This window comes from Asterias amurensis, chromosome 2 (genome assembly GCF_032118995.1).
Source record: "Asterias amurensis chromosome 2, ASM3211899v1".
Classification (NCBI taxonomy): Eukaryota; Metazoa; Echinodermata; class Asteroidea; order Forcipulatida; family Asteriidae; genus Asterias; species Asterias amurensis.
The window spans coordinates 29,533,701-29,553,443 of NC_092649.1; the positions used below are offsets into that span (position 1 = coordinate 29,533,701).

The 19,743-nt window shown below is 37.3% G+C and overlaps 2 protein-coding genes across 5 annotated transcripts in view; one reads left to right on the forward strand and one right to left on the reverse strand.

Annotated features, from left to right (window-relative positions):
* The window catches only part of LOC139933787 (SLIT-ROBO Rho GTPase-activating protein 1-like), a 52,125-nt gene extending 38,226 nt beyond the window's left edge, over positions 1–13,899 (reverse strand). For all 4 annotated transcript variants that reach the window (XM_071927993.1, XM_071927995.1, XM_071927996.1 and 1 more), the window contains exon 1: positions 13,661–13,899. In XM_071927993.1, coding sequence (XP_071784094.1) covers positions 13,661–13,721 — 61 coding nt within the window. In that variant the 5' untranslated portion in view covers positions 13,722–13,899. The remainder of the gene's footprint in view (positions 1–13,660) is intronic.
* Positions 13,900–14,017: 118 nt separating this feature from the next.
* On the forward strand, positions 14,018–19,537 carry LOC139933788 (protein FAM72A-like). Its single transcript, XM_071927998.1, has 4 exons — positions 14,018–14,305; positions 15,158–15,235; positions 15,904–16,028; positions 16,959–19,537. Exons 1-4 carry the CDS (start codon positions 14,163–14,165, stop codon positions 17,063–17,065), a joined length of 453 nt encoding a protein of 150 aa, XP_071784099.1. The 5' UTR covers positions 14,018–14,162; the 3' UTR covers positions 17,066–19,537.
* The last annotated feature ends 206 nt before the right edge of the window (positions 19,538–19,743 follow it).

A 19,743-nucleotide genomic window follows, 5' to 3' on the forward strand; every position in this document is an offset into this window, starting at 1 on the left:
TATCAGAAATTTAAGAGCACCCTAAAATCCATCAGGTTTTATCGGAAAATATAAAGAAATATAGCAATTAACATTTTATTTTAACTTGGACGAGGTACACTGCTACGTACATGTATGTACTTTTTCCTATGATACAGTGCAGTAGAAAACTAGACACCTTTGTAAAGTGCTATAAAAGTGCATGGGGTTTCACAAATTCCCTGCCGTGGTAATACGTCTACAGAATGTCACTACCCCCATATTATTTATTCATGAGGTTCCAGGCTTTTTGTGAGTGCCTCATTTGCTCAAAATGATCTCTTTTACATTAGAAATTACATGAACTCCTTCCACTTTAAGTACAAGTAATTTTTCATAATTAAAATAACAAACCTGTGAAAATTTGAGCTCAATTGGTTGTCGAAGTTGCGAGATAATAATGAAAGAAAAAACACCCTTGTCATATGAGGTTAGGTGCTTTCAGATGCTTGATTTCAAGACCTCAAAAATCTAATTCTGAGGTCTTGAACTCAAATTTGTGGAAAATTACTTCTTTCTCGAGAACTACATTACTTCAGAGGGAGCCGTTTCTCACAATGTTTTATACTATCAACAGCTCCCCATTAGTCGCTACCAAGTAAGTTTTTAAGCTAATAATAATTATTTTGAGGAATTACCAAGTGTCCAGTGCCTTTAAACTTATATGTGTGATCACTGTATACACAGATATGTGTCAGGATCGCTTTCCTTTGAACTACTATTATGCCTGTAGACTGTTTTTGTCCACAGACCCGGAAAGCACTATCATACATCAGTGTTGAGTAAAACCACAACTTTATAAGCCCTTTCCACACTTGTTTCATCGCGTGAAATACAGCCTGGGGAGGCCCTGGGGCTTTTTTACCCCATGCCCGGTGCACTTTCATACTGTCTCCCCTACTTGGAGTTCCGATTGCATGTTTCAAGAATATCCCAGAGTTTTACCTTTTACCGCTTACCCCTAATACTCTGAAGCAGGCCTGGCTACTCCCTGGGTATGCCCATTTGTCAGGGCAGATCAAGGGCAGACCGGGGTAAAGCGATCACAGAGTGAAAAGGTCGGCTGAGCTGTTCCCCAGGGGCAAAGCCCTGGGTACAGAGTAGTGTGAATGAACAGGGCTATACTTCATCCCCAATGAAATCATTACATTCATTGTTGCAGTACACACTGCTAATACAGGATTTGAACTGTCACAGGGGGTACTAAGTGCTCTAATGGCGAGACATCTGCTCTACTCAACGATGTCAGGATGGGTTCGATTCCATTCCAAGTAGTTTGCCTATTGGATGTTGGTTTTTCCACAAGACTTATCACACATTGGTTAAAACGAAAATATTATTTTTTACCCTAATGCAATTATTATGTACTATTACGTGTATTATCAGCCAATACAAATATTCTCAAATGCTGCGGGGAATCAATTTTCCAAGCCAGCAAGAATTTTTTGTCTATGTAGCCTGGTCTAAAATTTAGGTACAAATGGGTGACGCACAAGCAGGTGAATAAACCCTGATACGGCAGGCTGAACAAACACCAAGAAAGCTTTCACACTTTAGACAAACAATGAGATGGTTGCAAGAAGGGGCAAATGGAACAATGAAGATGATTTCCCTGAGGTGTCTGACGGGAGGGAAAGCATATATCTAGAGGCTCCCTCAGGAAATTAGTCTCAGTGTTTCTTTTCTTAACTTTTCTTTTTAATTACAACACTTAGAGGATGAAATGTAGGCCAAAGAAAAAATGGATTTAAAAGAAAATGGAGTTGTTTGGAAGCTCTTGTCTCTTTAAACAAGCTCTTGAAATCTAGGCCAAGGGTCGAATGACTGTTATTTTAAATGTACATTTTATGGAGGCACAAAACCTGTCTTTTCAGACAATGGAAGAATAACACACCTTTTTTGTTACTCTAGCCATCAGGCAATCTTGTCAGGCTTAGTTGGTCAGACATCTGCTCAAGATTGGCAAAGGCCATGGGTTCACATCCCACCCGAGCAATATGCCTGGGGTTCTTGAAAGTACAGAGTACACAGTTCTTTCATACATCGGTGTTAGGGTAAAACCAAATAATATTCTTTATCTCTGTTGCAAATTTAACATAGTTTTAAGTTCCTCACTTGCTTTTGATACGTGTACAACGACATGTATTGGCATCCATTTTGACCAGGAAGTTATGGTAAAAAAAATTAGGAATAACTTGAGCAGGGTTCGACCTTAACGCTGGTCCGCTGGCCAAATGCCAGTAGAAATCGCGGCGGACCAGCTGAAACACCTTGCCAACTGGTCCGGCTGACCAGTCAAAAATATCGGCAGCGGTACTACAGAACTATGACTATTATTTAAATATTTTTAGGCTCGAATAAAACATAAAAACATTCACTCAAGGTTTGGATAAAACGTAAAAGAATCACCCGAAGTGCCGCTGAACGCTGGCAAACTTCCCACGATAACGCATACACATGTACACACAGCGCAAAATCCCATCATGCAACGTAAATGCTTGTAGTCTTCGTATTAGTTCACGTGTGCCAAAAAAGGTAAGAAACATTGATCGCTAGAGGGCGTTTCAGAATATTCGATAGCGTGAGAATAGACGCCCTCTATTGGTGAAAGTACGCGATAGCTTACAAAACTAGCTTCAATCGCCTTGACAAAAGACCACAAAGCAAAACACATTCTGTCAGCAGCAGCATGGTCGTCGTCGTCAACAAAGCAGATTTCCGTGTGGGGAAAAGAGTCTAGCGTGTTTACGAAAAACGAGCGAGACGATGAGGCTTCATTGAACAAAAATTACAAAGTTAGGATACTCTTGATGAGCAAAAAGGAGTATTTAATTGGGATTAGTATGGTTCTTCCGTCCTGATTTTGCTTAATTTTTTTTGTTATTTGGGGCTTGTTTTTTTTTGCGGGCGATCGGTGGGCGATCTAGTTTTGCTCCATGGTTTTATTGGTCAAATATAATGCGTGGTTGCTTCGTTGTTTTTTTTTGCGGGTTCAAATTTCAAGAAATACTTGGGTTCTCGAATGCAACACCTCCATGGTTTAACAAAGGCGCAGTTGTTTTTGCTGCTTTTAAATGAATTTTTTCTTCACAAAACAGACAACGGCACCGACCATTCCGTACACATAATTAAAAAAATACCGTAAAACGCCGTATGCTTCTCCATGGATGTTGCAACTATTTTGATGTCTACTTTTTGTTGTTTTTTTTCTGGACGAAAGTGGGAAGATTTTGGGAACTTCGGTTGTCGGTATGATGTATTGTGTTTATGAATACTTAATATTAAAAGTACAAACAGGCAATGTTTATACATGATAAATAACTTAAGCGATCGCACGTAAACCCTCCCCACTGTAGATTTGAAGGCAATACATAAAAAGTTAATATTTTTAACAGTCGGTTTTAAAGTGTTTTTTTTTGTTAAGTAAAACAATAAAAACAAATTCATACAAATGTTCTTCGTACTTGAGAATACTTCGATGTCCAATGCTTACAATAAACCGTAGACTAAAAAATTACCTAAATAAAGATCATGTTAAATTTTCCAATTTGCTCTCACAAATAATTTGACCTGTTTTTAAATTAATTTTAATAAGATTATTATTACTTTTTTTAAAGAAAAAATACTCTCAAATTAGTGAGCCCCCTTACGAACACAATAACTTGGTACACATAAATAAAGTATGGCTTCCAGTGCAGTTAAGTTGACGTTGCAATTCATGTTGAATTTTGAAATAGCGGCGATTAAAAATCGAGCAGTTGGTATACAACAGTATTTTTTTAGTTAAAAAAACATATAAAAAAATTTGACGGACCAGTCAAAAACCTGGCGGACCAGTGAAAAATCAAGCCAACTGGTCCTGCTGGCCAGTTGAAAAAAAAGTTAAGGGCAACCCCTGTTGAGACCACAGTGGAACACATCTTTGCAAAGGGACACATTCACTGCACCTGTTAAGCTTTGGTGTAGACTGAAATTCCACCTTTGACTTCAATATAATACACTGTCAGAGATTATTCATTGAGGTGGAACAAGTTTCACAAACATGACTCACCTCATAAGGATATATTCAAAATAGTGCTACGGTGCACTACACAATTTTGGGGGTCAAAACCCAAGAGAATCCAGTGGTTTTGCATTGAGTGGGTACTAAAATGAGACTACAAAACACACAATGCACTGTACAGGAACAGCATTTTGAAAAAATGAAGAAATTATCTGATGCTTAGTACACAATTTTATCTTGTTTGCATATTGCGCATTAAAACAGCTAATAATTTTGTTAATTCGTTGTCGATTCATTTGTGAATAAATTTGAGTTATTGTTCTGTTCCACATGTGCAAGGCAATTGCATCAGTAAATTATTGCATCGATACTTAGGTGTGGCTACTCTTATCATAAAATCCATCATACATGTAAGTACATGTATGACGTGCATACATGATTGAGTTTTTGCTGCAACTTCTACTTCCCTTGTATCTGCAGTGTTAGACATCAGTTAACGTAGGCTACATGAAATGACCAATAAAAGAAATGTGCACGTTTTGCACGTACTGTACTATCCTTACTTAGAATTAATCTTCAGCTAAGGTTGAGTTCAGTTCTGCAACTATAGACGTTAGGATACATTGAACCCATCCTAAGTTCAGAGAGGTTACTCTTCTTAACTCGAGATTAATCCTAGCATTTTGTGAAATCGGCCGCTGGAGCCTTTTGGGAACTTAGTATCTGGACCCCCTTGCACTGATGTCTCATGCAGCTACTGTCTGCCAATGGTCTACCGATTTGGGGAAAAAATTGCATATGATAAAGATGGTACGTGTACTCACCTCCCAAAATGAGCAGCAAAAATTTCATGGCTTATAATCAGCCTCCTCCACTTAACATGCAAGCGCTGATTTTCGGCGCAAGCTGTGGAAGCGAAGAATGCCTCGTAACATGGAATTCGCACACGCATAAATAAAAATTTCCTGCTTACCCCATGCCCCCCCCCCCAAAAAAAAATATAATAATAATTATAATAATAATAATAATAATAATAATAATAATAATAATAATAACAATAATATAAAAAGGATTTAAGGCACGTTATACTCAACAAATGAAAAAGCAGACTTGGTGGTTAATTTTGCCGACTGGATTTGAAAGCTGTATCATTTAATTGCTGACAAAACACAAATGCAAGGTAAGCTCCAGTGTTTCACACTTGCTTAGAAATGCTGCCAAGCGGCATTCCTTTAGCATCAAGATGCTTGCTGTACAAAGTGTTGCACGTATCATAATATGCACTAATAAAGCAGGCAAACATTTCATAAATTTCTTACAGCTTCAATTCAAAGTGCCTTTTTACATCGACAAACCATACATTGACCGATGTCACGTTATCACTGCATCACTTGTTTTCAAGATAATTTATTTCTGTCCTCTTGTAAAAATATCAACATACAGGGCACAATGTGCACAGACACATAATGTAGTTGCAATTTTCGCACATTTCAGGGAACAACATGCGTCAACAAGTGTGTAGGTGTGAAGTGGATGAGAAGGTAGCGCTTTTTGAACTGAGTAGAGTTTGGGTTCTAATTAATAACTACATGTATTGGGGGCACTGTCCAACTACGTTGCCATAATTAATGTGCCAACATCAAATCTTGGTGCTGCCATTTTTGGCGTTGGAGGCAATGTCCCTGTCTGTTATACAGCAGAGTGGGCATTTCAGGCAGATGCGGCGTTTACACAGTCGTGGACGACTCCCATGAAGACACTTACTTACAAGTCCTCAGTGACTTGCCTCGACAATTGGACAAACGAGCAGGGAACAATTATTTGGAACGAAGCTGCAAAGTTAACATCCCAAATGACTTATAATCAATATGCAAAATTACGGCAGTTTACATTACACGTACGTACAAGGCAAAACAAAGGAAGATCAGTGATGCATGATCCACAAATAAATAAAATAATAACAAGGATCTGTGTGTGCAGAGTATACAGACTTTATATCCAGCTACTATAATGGCAGTCTTTTTAGTTTCATTCGTCATGTGCAAATTGGCACACATAGAATCAACCCCTGACCAAATGCAAAATGCAAGCAGATGTATCCCAATTATCTTTCCCACAAGAATCCCGACAGCCTGGGAACCAGAAAGATAAAGCACATCTTCCTTATGTGCATAGTTTATAAATAACATATTTCTAATAGCCGCCACTAACAAGGGCCTGAAATTAATACTGGACAGCAGGCCCTGAGGGCTAGTGATTTCATGTCGGGGCTGGTATCTTTTGACCAGACTAGTCCAGAGGTCTTGTGTTTTTTTCACTTGAATAATAATACCTCACTGTGCAATAACAAAATAGTGTTCAAATGTTGACTTTGAGTCTGATAAAGATCTTCTTTATTCTGTTGAGTATTGAAGTACATGTACATACTATGTACAGGCCTACTTAATCTGTACAGTATGATATTAATTGAACTGCTGGTACTTATAACGTTAAAAAAAAATTATTTTAAACTATTGATTGATTCTGGTCATAGAATGTAAACAACAAATCTTGACTGGGAAAATTGTGAGCTACACAATGTACAAGTCCAGAAGATTTTCCCCAAAATGTTGAGCTCTTCCCCTCCCCCACCCCCCCCCCCCCCCCCCCCCCCCCGAGGGTTTAAACAGGTTCCATAGTCATTCTAATCTGAACAGCCTACTGCAACTAGATCACTTTGTGATGTATGTGTGTGTGTGTGAACATGCAAACTACACAGCAATTAACAGCCAAACTTCAACGTTGCAATCATACACATTATCGAGTCTGGACTTTCATCATCTGAAATGTTAATTTTCTTTGAGGTGCCATGGCCTACTGCTACTCACACAGCGTGCAATTGGCCCACCCCTTGATGAACATGACACATGTTGTGTGCTTTTTGTATTGTAAGACAGGCTCTCCAGCATTTTTATATTACATGTTTCAGAGACAGAGTCCTTTCATCTACAGATCTCTAATATTGCTTTATGAATGAAGCAAGAAATTGGGAGATGAAAATAAGGAGGTATGACCTGCGCACACCATGGTTCTCTTATGGAGAAAGACGCCCCAGTATACATGCAGCCCTGTATTTATGTATGCTTCGTTTTTGAATAGGGCAAAGGCACCAAGGCATTGTGTACTTGGTACGTATAAAGGGCATCCTAAGAGAGCATGGAGGCAATCGCCTTTGTTGCATCCGTGAAGTATCAGGACAGTACATCGTAGTTTTTGTCAAGAACTACTAAAAAATAATAAAATTTGACTGTATAAACCTGTTAACACATTGTATTTTCTTTATAAATACTAATCAGTTTAATAAAAACTTGTTAAATCTGACCGCATAAACTAGATATGTTTTACAGTACGCATATAGTGTGCGTATTAAAATAAAGATTGTATTTGAACAAAAAGCCTTCGAACAAAAGAACTGCAAAGGTACCTGTGGTACAGTCTACATTATGCGAGCATCGTTCAATCTTTTTTACATTGTGGTAAGTTACGAGCTGAGCATACAATACTGTCATGTACATACAGTGCAGCGTCGAGAAAAAAAATGTGTGTTTACATGAAGACTCACATATGTACATGTGTGAGCAAACAATGTCTTAAGGGTGTGGCAAATAGCGGAGGTAAAAACATCAGAGAACGTTATTATATAAAAGATATATCAAAGTCTTACATAGCGTACACTACATGTACCAACAAGATACTCAAGGCGCTTATATACACTTATATAGAAAGAGAGGTTATTGAAAGTTACGAGTTCTGAGACCCAATTATAGCACCTTATAAGTGTTTACAAGGTGTTACGGTGCATTTAGCAGCCACAGCCTGGAACACCGGGGCGAACCCCTTCTCTTTTTGATAATTCACTGGGTTCTTTAACATGTGTTACACAACACATGGGACCAACGGCTTTACGTCCCATCCAAAGGATGAAACATGCTACACAAAATGTATCAGTTGTAACTAAAAAATCTTTATTGCAACTCAACATTTAGTGAGCACACAATATTTTTAGTCCGAACTATTTTGCTATGCAAAGTTGCTAAACAATATCATTTCCCGATTGAAGCATATTGAATGCAGCACTTTAAAGGCGATTTACTCCTCTCAATTACTGTAAAATATGATCAGTGCACAGCAACACTTTTTGTGTCGTTTGGATACGAAAAAATTCTGCAAAAAAAACTCTATATCATGGCGACTATTGACAAGCCTAGGCTCTGTTGCATCGTGACCATTGCCAATCTTAATGTGCTGTGCAACCATCGGGGAGATGTTCAGAATTACATTAAGCTCAACAATAAAAAGGAAAAAGTTTCTTAAATCAGAGAGGTTGTCAAATGAATTTATTTACGGAAAGATTGGATTATTTTCAGGGAACTTTCTGCAGAATCATGGAGAGTTGGTCTGTCACATTTGTCATTGGTACTGAATGGTAACATCATTATTACCTTTGTATAGTTTGATTCAATTGTCATGTACACAAATAGGACGTTCCCACTTCCGCATCGCACACTCTGACACTCCAAAGCCAACATTTTCACTTGACCTTTAGTCATGCTTTCTTCCACAAGAACCGCAGGTTAATCTTCCTGGATTGTGTTGTTTTTCATCATTATATTTAGAATTTGGCATTCTGTTGTTCAATTTACAATGAAACAAAGTGCATGTTGTTTTGGGGGAAAATGCATCTGAGTACCACAAACCGTTCTTTTAACTTGTCATCGACCCAAAAAGAGATTGTGAACATACTACATTTATGGGTGGACTTGTACATACACACCCAGGTATGGTTTTGTTATGTGAAAACTTTAATTATTAATATGATGGGACTCATGAGCATTGTGCACTAAAGTGCTATCAGCTGACTGGTTCATGTTGACAGGCACAAAGTACAATGCACAATGTAAATGTAGGCCTAATGGTTTAGAGGCCTATAGGTGTAAACCTCAAAGGACTAGGAAAGGGAACAATTTTGCAACACATCAGTGTTGATTGAAAATGCACCCAAATCTATGCCTAGATTTTGTATAGATCGCTTCAAAATGTTATTTTTCCTGCAAATTATTAATAGTACACGTACAATCAGTAAAGATACTTTGAATTTGCTTCAATTGCATAATGTCCGTTGCCGTCATAACCAAAATTGCAAAAGATAATGTTAGTGATACTGATTATATTTAAAATGGCAGCATAGCCACAAAGACAGATGGTGAATTGTTTACATGGGCCAAAGAGCACTCAGAGGGCAGCAATAATGAGTGCGAGTGCATACTCCATCCAGCAAGGCCTTCCCTTGGTGTTCCAACCAGGCAGGCCTCTACCCATGGTCAAGCCATAGAGCCAGGCTTGCTCTATGCTCCAGCCATGCAGGCCTCCTCCAAACTCCAGCCATGCACAAATATTCAGATCTTGCATGTTTGAACCATTGCACGGTTTTCCTCTTATGTCGCAAACTAACATGGTCAGCCATTTTATAGAGTCAAAATTTTTGCTCCACAAAATGGCCGACCGTGTTTGTTCATGACATTAACAGAAAACTGTGCAACTTCGAGGCATGTTTGTGTGAAACATGATATTCTACTTTTAAATTATCTATCTAACCACATGCATCATAACAACCGGTTTCACATGCTTTTCAAAGACCAACTCGCCCGATCCAAGGCAACTAAATTCAATGGTATCCTGTTAGTTACCATACTATCATACCAACAATGCAGTAACTCCACAGCAGCCATGGACCATTGCCAATAATTATAAATATTTCTACTTCACTAATAAGAAGCAAAACAGACCTTCACAACCAAGGAATTTCCTGTTAATTATGTTACCATGCCTTAACACTGCAGTGGCAAAATGAAAGCAAGAAGTGCTCATGTATGTCTGCACACACATGAAATATGACTCAGATGACGAACAATGTAGGCCTACATGATATGGTTATGAAGATGCAACTTGTGAACATTCATGGAGCAGTCTCATGGTTACAATTAAAGTAAGACCCATCAAATGAATGTTACTCTTGTCAAAGATCCTCTATCAGAAATTATTTAGATGCATTTGTTCTGAATAATACAATCAAGTGTAGGCCTATAGGCCTACATTTTGTACATGTTTAAGTGGCAGCAACACATGAGGCTGCAACATTATTTTACGTGTATTGATTGTAATATTTCAAGAATTTTTTCCCAATTTTTATGTGGAAAATGTTTTCATACAAGCTATTAATTTGTTTACTTGGTTTATATTCTTTACTAACCATCAATCAATCCGGCTTTCTATTCAAAATCCCTTACTAACAAAAAGTAAGAAAATTTAAACACATAGACTGTTAGGAAAATAAGCAACTGTGAACTTGTGTGAAACAGCACTTCCGAAGGGAACAAATTTTTCAAAGATGTAATTCATGCAAGGGCTTGTCAGAGTTCCTTGCTTGCTCTATGGTCAGAGCATCAGAGCCACCTCCATATCCCTTTACAAGTTCTTTCATGGGAAACAACAAAAAGCCACAATGCGTGTTTACTTTGAAAGCAGCTGCTTTTGTGTGGTCTCTTGGTCAATGACTGGTCAGGAAATAAACAGAGTCCCACTAACCCCCAGGCAACTACAGCGAGTCCATGGGTAAATACTAGGATGTCATCTTAATAAAATAACTATTCTTCTGCAATAGTTGGAGATTTCAAAAGGTGAAAGTGAGGAGGGGGGATCAGATGTCATCAGTTTTGATTGAAGGTTTTTTATTTCATGACCAGGAGGAGCAAATTGAGAGTTTCCTCAGGTCTGGAGGTCGTTATACCCTAAGATGTCTAGAAAAAAAGTCAGGCCTGATCTTTAAGAAATATTTAATTCAAAGGAGGACCTTTTCTGGTATAAATAATAACAAAGGAATCATACATCCTGGTTCAGATGTTTTTGAAGTCTGCATGTTTATCAAATTAAAAATAATGTACACGCAAAGAAAAACATTTGATTATTTACATCAGTGACTGATTATTCCTTGAAGGCCAAGCATAGCAAAATGCATGCTACACAAAACCTAGTAGTTGATAAACTCAGAAGTCATTGATTGCTAATTAGCATAATTAGCATTCAGTCTGCACAATTTCGTTCAGTCTAAAAATTTCACTAGAATGCAAAATTGCTGACCATTATTTCCTGAAGGTTGTTCTTTTTGTGAAAAGTAAATCACAGTCAGTGTGAACATTCATGCAATAAATCAACAGCCATGAGCCTGTGACCAATGTCAAATGATGTTTTTTCCGCAAACAATTTACTTAGTCAAATGGATCGACATTTGTTTTCATACAATTTGTTTTTAATAATTTGTAAAGTTGTTTTGTTAATGTACGGTATTTATTGTTATATCTTTCACTCTTTCACGGTTTTGATGACAATTTGCATTTGTCTTTGGCAACTCAGAACCTACAACAGAAAATGGAACTTGATTGGAAGAGGGGGGGGATTGAATAACATAATCACATCACAAAGACAAGCAAAACATTATCCAACATAACAGCACTTTGTACAAGTATGGTAGTTCTATAAATAATGATGATTCTATTCAAATAAGATAAAGTCTTTCATTGTAAGCATGCTGGCAGTGATTAAAATCAACCTCAAGCATCAACAACAAACTCCCTCATAAAACTAATATTTTACTTTCAGTGGCCATCATACGTGTACAGAACTGCAAAGATAAGTTCTGTACTCAGAGACCGAAAGGGTCCATGACAAAACTCTCAGATGAAACTGAAAGACTCGGTAATGTACACATGAAATGATGTAACGTCATTACTAGTATAGCTTTCTACAGTAAGGTTCCTTACAAACTCACAAAGGTTTCATGAGTACATTAAATGTATAACAGGCCCAGTGCTTAAGGGTCCCTTGAAAAAGGCGTTATTCAAAGAGCACCTCTAAAGAAATTGTACATTTTACATGGAATATTTCAAAGGGGCATCAAAGGGCACCTCTAAAGAAATTGTACATTTTACATGGAATATTTCAAAGGGGCATCAAGGCAATGGCCAGTGTTTAAAAACACCCCAAATCAACAAATTAATGTTATTTTCCAAGAGTTGTTACAACTTAACTTTAAAGAGATATTTATCAGAAAATAGGGTTTTACAAATGAATGAATACGGTATACTAATGATATCTTTTTAAAAGGTATCTGATAAAATCAAAACTATTCCAGCTTGCATTGTATTGATACCATAATGATGAAGCTGCAGTAATTACAATCAATGCTGGAAGCTAGCGGGAGTCAATTCCAAGTTTCACCAATGTCTCACACACAGCAAGGTTATTTTCTTTCAATTTAAATACTCCACATTCTTTGTCCAAATAATCAAAGCTTACTCCACCCAACCAACCAACCTAGCCACCCACTCATGCAGTCTCAAGTAAAGTATCCTCCATTGCCCCATAGCTGGGCAACGACACTATCCAAGACTAGCAGTATGGAATTGCTAGAATTAGTTGACTTTGAGAAACAGCAGGCAGGCTGGTTCAATTGGAGGTTCAACTGGAGTGGAGGTTCGTGGCTAAACCACAAATGTCTCAGAACCTGAATATGTTGGACTGTCTAATAACCACAACCAATAGGTCTGAGTCTGGTGAATGAAGGAGTTCTATAGTTTACTTTATGGAGGGCTTGGTACACCATACAATCCACATGTTTCATTTAAGGATCTTCATAGGACAATGAACATCATCAGAATTTCAAGTTTACATTAATTTTTTTCGCTAGTTGGGTGTCTTTTTATCAACACACATACTCAAAGTCAATTAATAGTGTCTGCTTACTGTACAATTTGTACATCATTAGTAAATGATGTTGTGGGTCTTAATTAATCATGTTATAAAAATTAACTTTTAAAAATATCTTTACAGACAAAAACATCTGCATTGCATACAATCAAAAAGTTTACCAGCATTTTAAATCTGTGTCAATTAATTCTCATTGGTTGGGTGTGATATCTTATTGCGAACTCAAAGTCAAAGAGTCAAAGAGCGGTTTATTGAATGTATTTTTTCCTTAGCAACATTGGCCTTGGGCCGGCTAGGCAGGCATACTTTTCTTGTCGTTGTGTTTTGTTTGACAGAATCGGTACACACAGAAGGAATGCCAAGATTGGATAGCAATCACATTTGAGTTAATGTTTGGATTTAAGTTTAAATTAATTGCAGCATACATGTAACTTTCCTCAGCTCAGGTGGAAGGTATGGAGGGCTGGAGGGTGATGCCTTACCCAAGGCAGGGGCCAACCTTTCCATATTTAAGTTTAGTTGATTCAATAAAACAATATTAATCGATCTTTACATTACCAGATTACAAATTTGCGGAGGCCTCAAATCATTTTGTATACGCCCCTCCTTCAAAAAAGAAAAAAGGGCTCTCTTGTATTTAGTTAGTTGTCGTAGAATAGGTTTTTGAGGTATCCATACGCAACATTTATGCCCAACTTATAAGCACAGGAACTGTGCACCGAGCAAAGTCACTCACTATCTGCCAGTCATTTTGCTTCACCATACGGTGAACGTAACCCGCCACCGCGCGGCGTACAGACCGTTACAAACACACACACACAATGCACATTCACGTACCTTTCACATGCGATTCAAACTCCTGCAATATTTCCTTTTCTTGTTTTCTATCGGACGACATTTTGACGTGGTGTAACTCCTAACATAAAACTGTCATCACATGGTCTTACCAGCCAAGGTTTTGCCGTCAACTTATTCAAAACACAGTCGGAAAAAACTCTCACAGTGTCAACCTTCTCCGGCTAGTCGCCATTTTCTGAGATCACGGAAATACTTTTCTGCTGCAGAGAGCAGCCGCACAGACTGCTGGGAAATAATCCTTTTGTAGTACCGACGACGGACCAGGCAATTTGATTGGTCAATCACTCGAGTCTGGCGTTATGCTCTAATAATTCAACCACTCAAAATTGTTGTTGCTGCGAGGTCGTTTGTATCGCCAACGTATAAATAATCAGCAGCTGTTGTCATTCGGGCATTTAAATTTTACACTGTCCCGATATTGAGGAAAGAGTTCTTATTTTTTTCCAAGTAACTCGTTTGTTTTGCAGGGAACCGGGTTACAATGCACCCCAGCTTCAGGAAGAAAAATGTTATCAAGCTTCAGTGCCGTTTTTGTGACTCTTATGTTTGTAGAAGAGGAATGAAGGCAGTGTTACTGGCCGACACAGCAGTGGAATTGTACTCCACCGATTCACCAATGGCTGGGTAAGAAAATGGGATGTGCACTGCGCAGTATTTGGCCCCACTGATTGATGTAAACACACTCGTTTCGTTTTTAAAATTCTGGTGTTGTCTAGTGTTTATCTAGTTGATATATGTTATACAACAAATAATATTAGGTTTATGATTAAGTTTGGAATAAACTACAATATATAAATGATAATAATTTATAATTTATAATTATCATGTCATTCCTCCATCATGACAATGGTCTGTGCTGTGGTCATACAAAAATTTGACAGTTTTGTAATGGAGGAAGGAAAACCATGGGAAAACTAGGGAAATTCCATTCCAAAGTGGCAGTGGCATGATGGGTATTTGGCATGGTAAGTTTGGTAGGGTTGCTGATCGCATGATGATGTATTTTGTTTATGATTTACAATTACATTACAAATTCAATATCAATATGTTCAAGATCAAAGGATATTCAAGGGGTGTCAATCTAATAGTTAGTTGTCACAAAAGAGTCTGAAATATATCCCCAAAATAATTTCAAAATGGGACAACAGCCAGATACGTTGGAATGAAGGTCAGATATTCAGCATTGTTTTTTGCTTCCCTAATTTGTTTTTAAAAATGTGTGCTTTTGCAAAAAACTAACCATTTTGAAACACTACTCTACTCTGTGGACGTTTGTGTTTTTGTGTTGTATTAAATACAAAAAGTACCCTTACACTTGGAAACCCATTTTTATTGTGGCAGATTTGGATTAATTGAGAAAGGGTATTATTTCCTTAGAACTGTAATCCATTATGCAGAAATGGTAACACTAATATAAGACTACAGATCTTGGGCACACCAATTTACATGATTTATTTTTCCCTATTTTTTATACAGAAAAATCAGCAACATCGGTAAAAGTTATTCTACTAAAAAGTGCACATGTAAGATTTGCGATGTTGCCTGTACTAGTTGGTATGTATAAATATGCTTCATTTTATTGGGAACCTTAACACACTTTGATTCCCATTCATAAATACCTTTTCGGTCAAAAACATCAACACTTTTTGAAAGTAAAATAAATGCAAAAATTATAATTGTTCAATGACTTCTTTTAACACAACATCCCTCCAGCTATGAAATGGTAAAGCCCTCCACCGCCCTCAGGTTAACAACTCCTTATAATAAGGGAATGCTGTGGGCGTCGCGCGTATCGTGTGATGTGGCACAACTGTTTCAGCCGTTGCTCTCGACCAATAGAAATGAATAAACTGTCTTATAAGAACAGGTGCAAGCTCGCATGTCACGTCCATGTTTCAACACTTGTTATTGGTCATAAACAAAGGTTTATACACACCCACGCAACGCGCTCTTCACCAATAGGAATAGCGAAGCTGTCTGAGGTATTTATGAATACTAGATTATGAAATGAATTTTTTTTTTTAAATAGCCTGAAAACCTCTGTTCCGTATGTTTTTGCCCAAGCAATTGTTCCCACTCTTTTCCAACTGGGCCAAATATCATGCCTGGGTCATATTCTTAAAATTTGAATCATCTACCCTTGCAAAGATTTGTATACTTGCCAAAGTATTCCTTGAGCTGTATTGCTAATGAACTAACACTATTTTTCTTTTTGTATAAAGCGGAAACGTATTGGGTTATCATGTGATGCTGCCATGTTCTTCGTGCCTACAGTCTTGCAACAACGGACACCTGTGGATCTTCAATAGCAATACAGTCTTCGCAGAAAGTAGACTTAACATTTCAGGTAAATAGTAGAAGTCACGTAGCGGATGCACCTTTTATATCATTTAAGGGACACGTTGGCTTGGATTGGGGAGTTGGTCTATGAAAAGCGTTGTTAACCGTTTGTTATAAAGTGCATATGGTTAGAAAGATGTTTTAAAAGTAGAATATAATGGTCCACACAATTATTCTGTAAAATTGTGTGCTTTTCTTTTTAGTTTTATCATGCGAACCAACATGGTCGGCCATTTTGTTGAGTAAAAAATATGCACAAATTGGAGTGCTGTGTTAGTTCCTGACACACAAGCATTACTGTGCTATTTCGAGGCATATTTGTGTGGATCAGTATAATCTACTTTTAAAACATCTTTCAAACGCTTTTCATAGACCAAGGCAACGTGTTCCTTTAATTATTACAACAGAAAGAAGAAATAGGGTAAACTCTTACCCCAGTATTGCCTGAGGGGCTGTAAAATGTACGGTCTAAATTCAGTTTTGTTTTGTGAATTATGATACACTCATTTTCCAATTGTGTATAAAAGTTGCAAACCTCATGTTTGAACTGGTGTAAAGTTCCACTTTATTTGATATTCTTTCAGAATAAAAGGGTCTAAAGCCCTATACATTCCACACAGAAATTTTATGCGACTTGATCAAATATGGAAATTCTGAAATCCACTAAAAAAATTCCCCATGTACACAAATGAACAGACCCATATTTTTGAAATATGAGATATCATCTGGTGTTTTTCGGGCTGTAAGGACTCTATCTACTCGAAAATTAGTGTCAACCAAATTTGACCTTGAAGCCTCTCTTATGAGCCTCTCTTTTTTTTGGGGGAATGTTGGGTGTATTTGAACCAAGAGGAGTGCAGTACATTGCTGACTCACAATGCGGTCTGTTTAGACAATGTTAGATGCATTACACTCAATTTTTCTCGATACATTACAGCCACAGAGACATTGAGATGGGACAGCCTCCCAGACGCTTCACTGGAGCAAGATTCAGAACTTGATGAGTGGGATAACTACTTCCAACAGATGGAATGCTGCCGGTGACAGAGGCTCAAGTAACTTATTTTGTTTTTGTACAACATTTGCTGTAAATTCTCACAACTGGAAGCACAAATTCAACAGATACTCCTATGTACCAAGAATACGAAACTCCCCGCCAAGCCAATACTTTTAAGTGATATCAGATATGAACATTCTTTGGAGATTAAGCACTTTCCAGCCAGAGCAAGTAACTGCAAATTGAAGTGTTAGTTTGCTGTTTGCATTTGCTTGAAGTATGAACTGGGCTTGAGGAGCTGCTGATCAGTCATCGTGTAATGATTGTTTGTTGGAAAGAGTGCTGAGCCACAACATGATCCTACTGCTTCTTATTGCAACATTGTGATTCCAACAAACTGTACTCCCCACCTCACCCACCAAGCAAACCCTCAAATCATACATGTACTTTTACACCCAGAGGCCATAGTGAACTTGTCAACCAGATTAAACCAAAAACTTATTCACAACTGCAATGAGAAATAGGCAGTGTTTGATACAGGCTTGGATGTGTTCGTGTTCGTGTTCTTGTATGAGAAGGGGACAACCCGCTTTGACTACACCCTTGTCATGACCATCTTTGGAAACTGAGCCCAATTAAAGTTAACATCACAGTGGTCAATGTTGCGGTTAGTCATCACTTCACATGGTTGCATAAATGAAAAAGGGTAGCTTCACACTCACTCACTCCATGCCAAAACCAAGCACCTCCTGTCCAAAATCAACACCGATTTACTCATAAAATTAATGGGAAAAAGAGCTTTCAAATAGCACCTTATTTTAGGGCGATTCAGTAGGTCAACAAAATTAATGAAAAAATACATCTATCAAAATTGACATTGACTGATGTTTTGGTGTAATTTAACCATAACATGTTTTCCAAGAAGTGCCTGATTTTGGCATATGAAACTTAAGATTATGAAGTATTTTATTTTTAATTTCATTTAATGACTTCTTTTCATTATTTGTCTGTAAATTGACCACAGGTAGGGTCCATTACTCCTTGGCCAAAAAACCTGTGCCCAAGACCACATTGTCTATTGTCAACCAATTATAATTGTTATGAATTGTTGCCTAAGAGTGGTTCAGATTTTGTTTTGATGTATTGTTTTGTAAATATTATTTAATTGCTTCTAAATGCTTGTAAGAAAGCCATTGGGAAATTTTGGTTCACATGGCCTTTGCGCTAAAAAATATTTTGTAATTTAATGTAAATTGGCTGGTGCTGCATGCTATGAACTGCAAAAAAGCTAACAAATAGGTCATCCTACAGACATTAGGGAGAGCTTTTACGATGGAAGTTTTAAAATTTGAAGGTTCCTTCTTTTAACTCCATAAATCCAACTCAACAAAATTATTCTGGCACATTGTTTTTGGCTTTTTGAAAATTTAATTTTAACAGTTGAATGTAAAAAATTGTTTAATGTTTAACTGCATTTGTTTACAATTTAATGAACTTATATTTTTAAATGTTAAAGTATTTTTGAGTTCCATTTTAGAGTGTAGACATTTGCACTTTCATACTAGTATGGTTTGATTATTTTATTTGTATTACGGTTGCTCATTTCTTACTTTTTACTTTCATCTACTGAGCTAATTATTATTTGTACAAAGTATTTATTGACAAACAGTATGTTTTACAAGTGCACCGAGCAGTAAAATAACGCATTGGACACTTTGGAAGTTTATTTTTATGATATGTAGATAATTACAAAGTAACGGAAATCCCCTTTGAACAATTCCTTGCGATCACTTTTCTCTTTTGACAACATGTTCATCAATCCAATGACATCTGGAGGTCTACATGAATGTACATTCTAAGTTGAGAATGGAATAAAACAAACTCTTGCATCATTTCCCTGCCATTTGGTTTTTAGTAGTCCATTCATGCTGACTTAATCTGAGCCTAATTTCATAAAGATTTTCAGCACAAAAGGTAGCTTAGCAACATTGTGCTTACCGAATAAAAGTACCATGTCACATGTACAGTTTGTGACTGGTATCCTGCTCATTTCTGCTTAGCAGAAAAATGTTAAAGGGAAGGTACACATTTGGTAATTACTCAAAACAAGTATTGACTTAAAACCGACTTGGTAACAAGCATTGGAGAGCTGTTGATAGTATAAAACATTGTGGGAAACGACTCCCTCTGAAGTAGCATACATTTTGAGAAAGAGGTAATTTCTTACTAAAATGTTAAAAGACTTCTAGCCAGAAGTCTTTTATTCCTATCTGTAAGCATGGAGGATTCCTCCATGCTATAAGCACACAAATTCGTCCAACAAGGGTGATGTTCTCTCATCATTTTCTCGCAACTTCGATGACCAATTTAGCTCAAATTTTCACAGGCTTGTTATTTTATGCTTATGTTCGAATACACCAAGTGAGAAGACTGGTCTTTGACAATTGCCAATAGTGTACATTCCTTTTAAGCAATCATTTCTCCTTCAGCAGCTCTATTAAATTGGGCCCTGTTGATAAGTTATTGTCAGAAAGTCTCCGCATCAGGACAGTTTTTGTTATAGCGCCCTCTCTTGAATCAAAATCTCCAATGTTTCCATGATCATACTAATCGCCATTTTACAAGTCCGAATCCAAACTAATCACGTAAATTCCTCAAATAATTCCTAAATATCCAGGTTAATCCAATCATCGAATCACTTCTATTAATCACCAAAGTCCCGTGC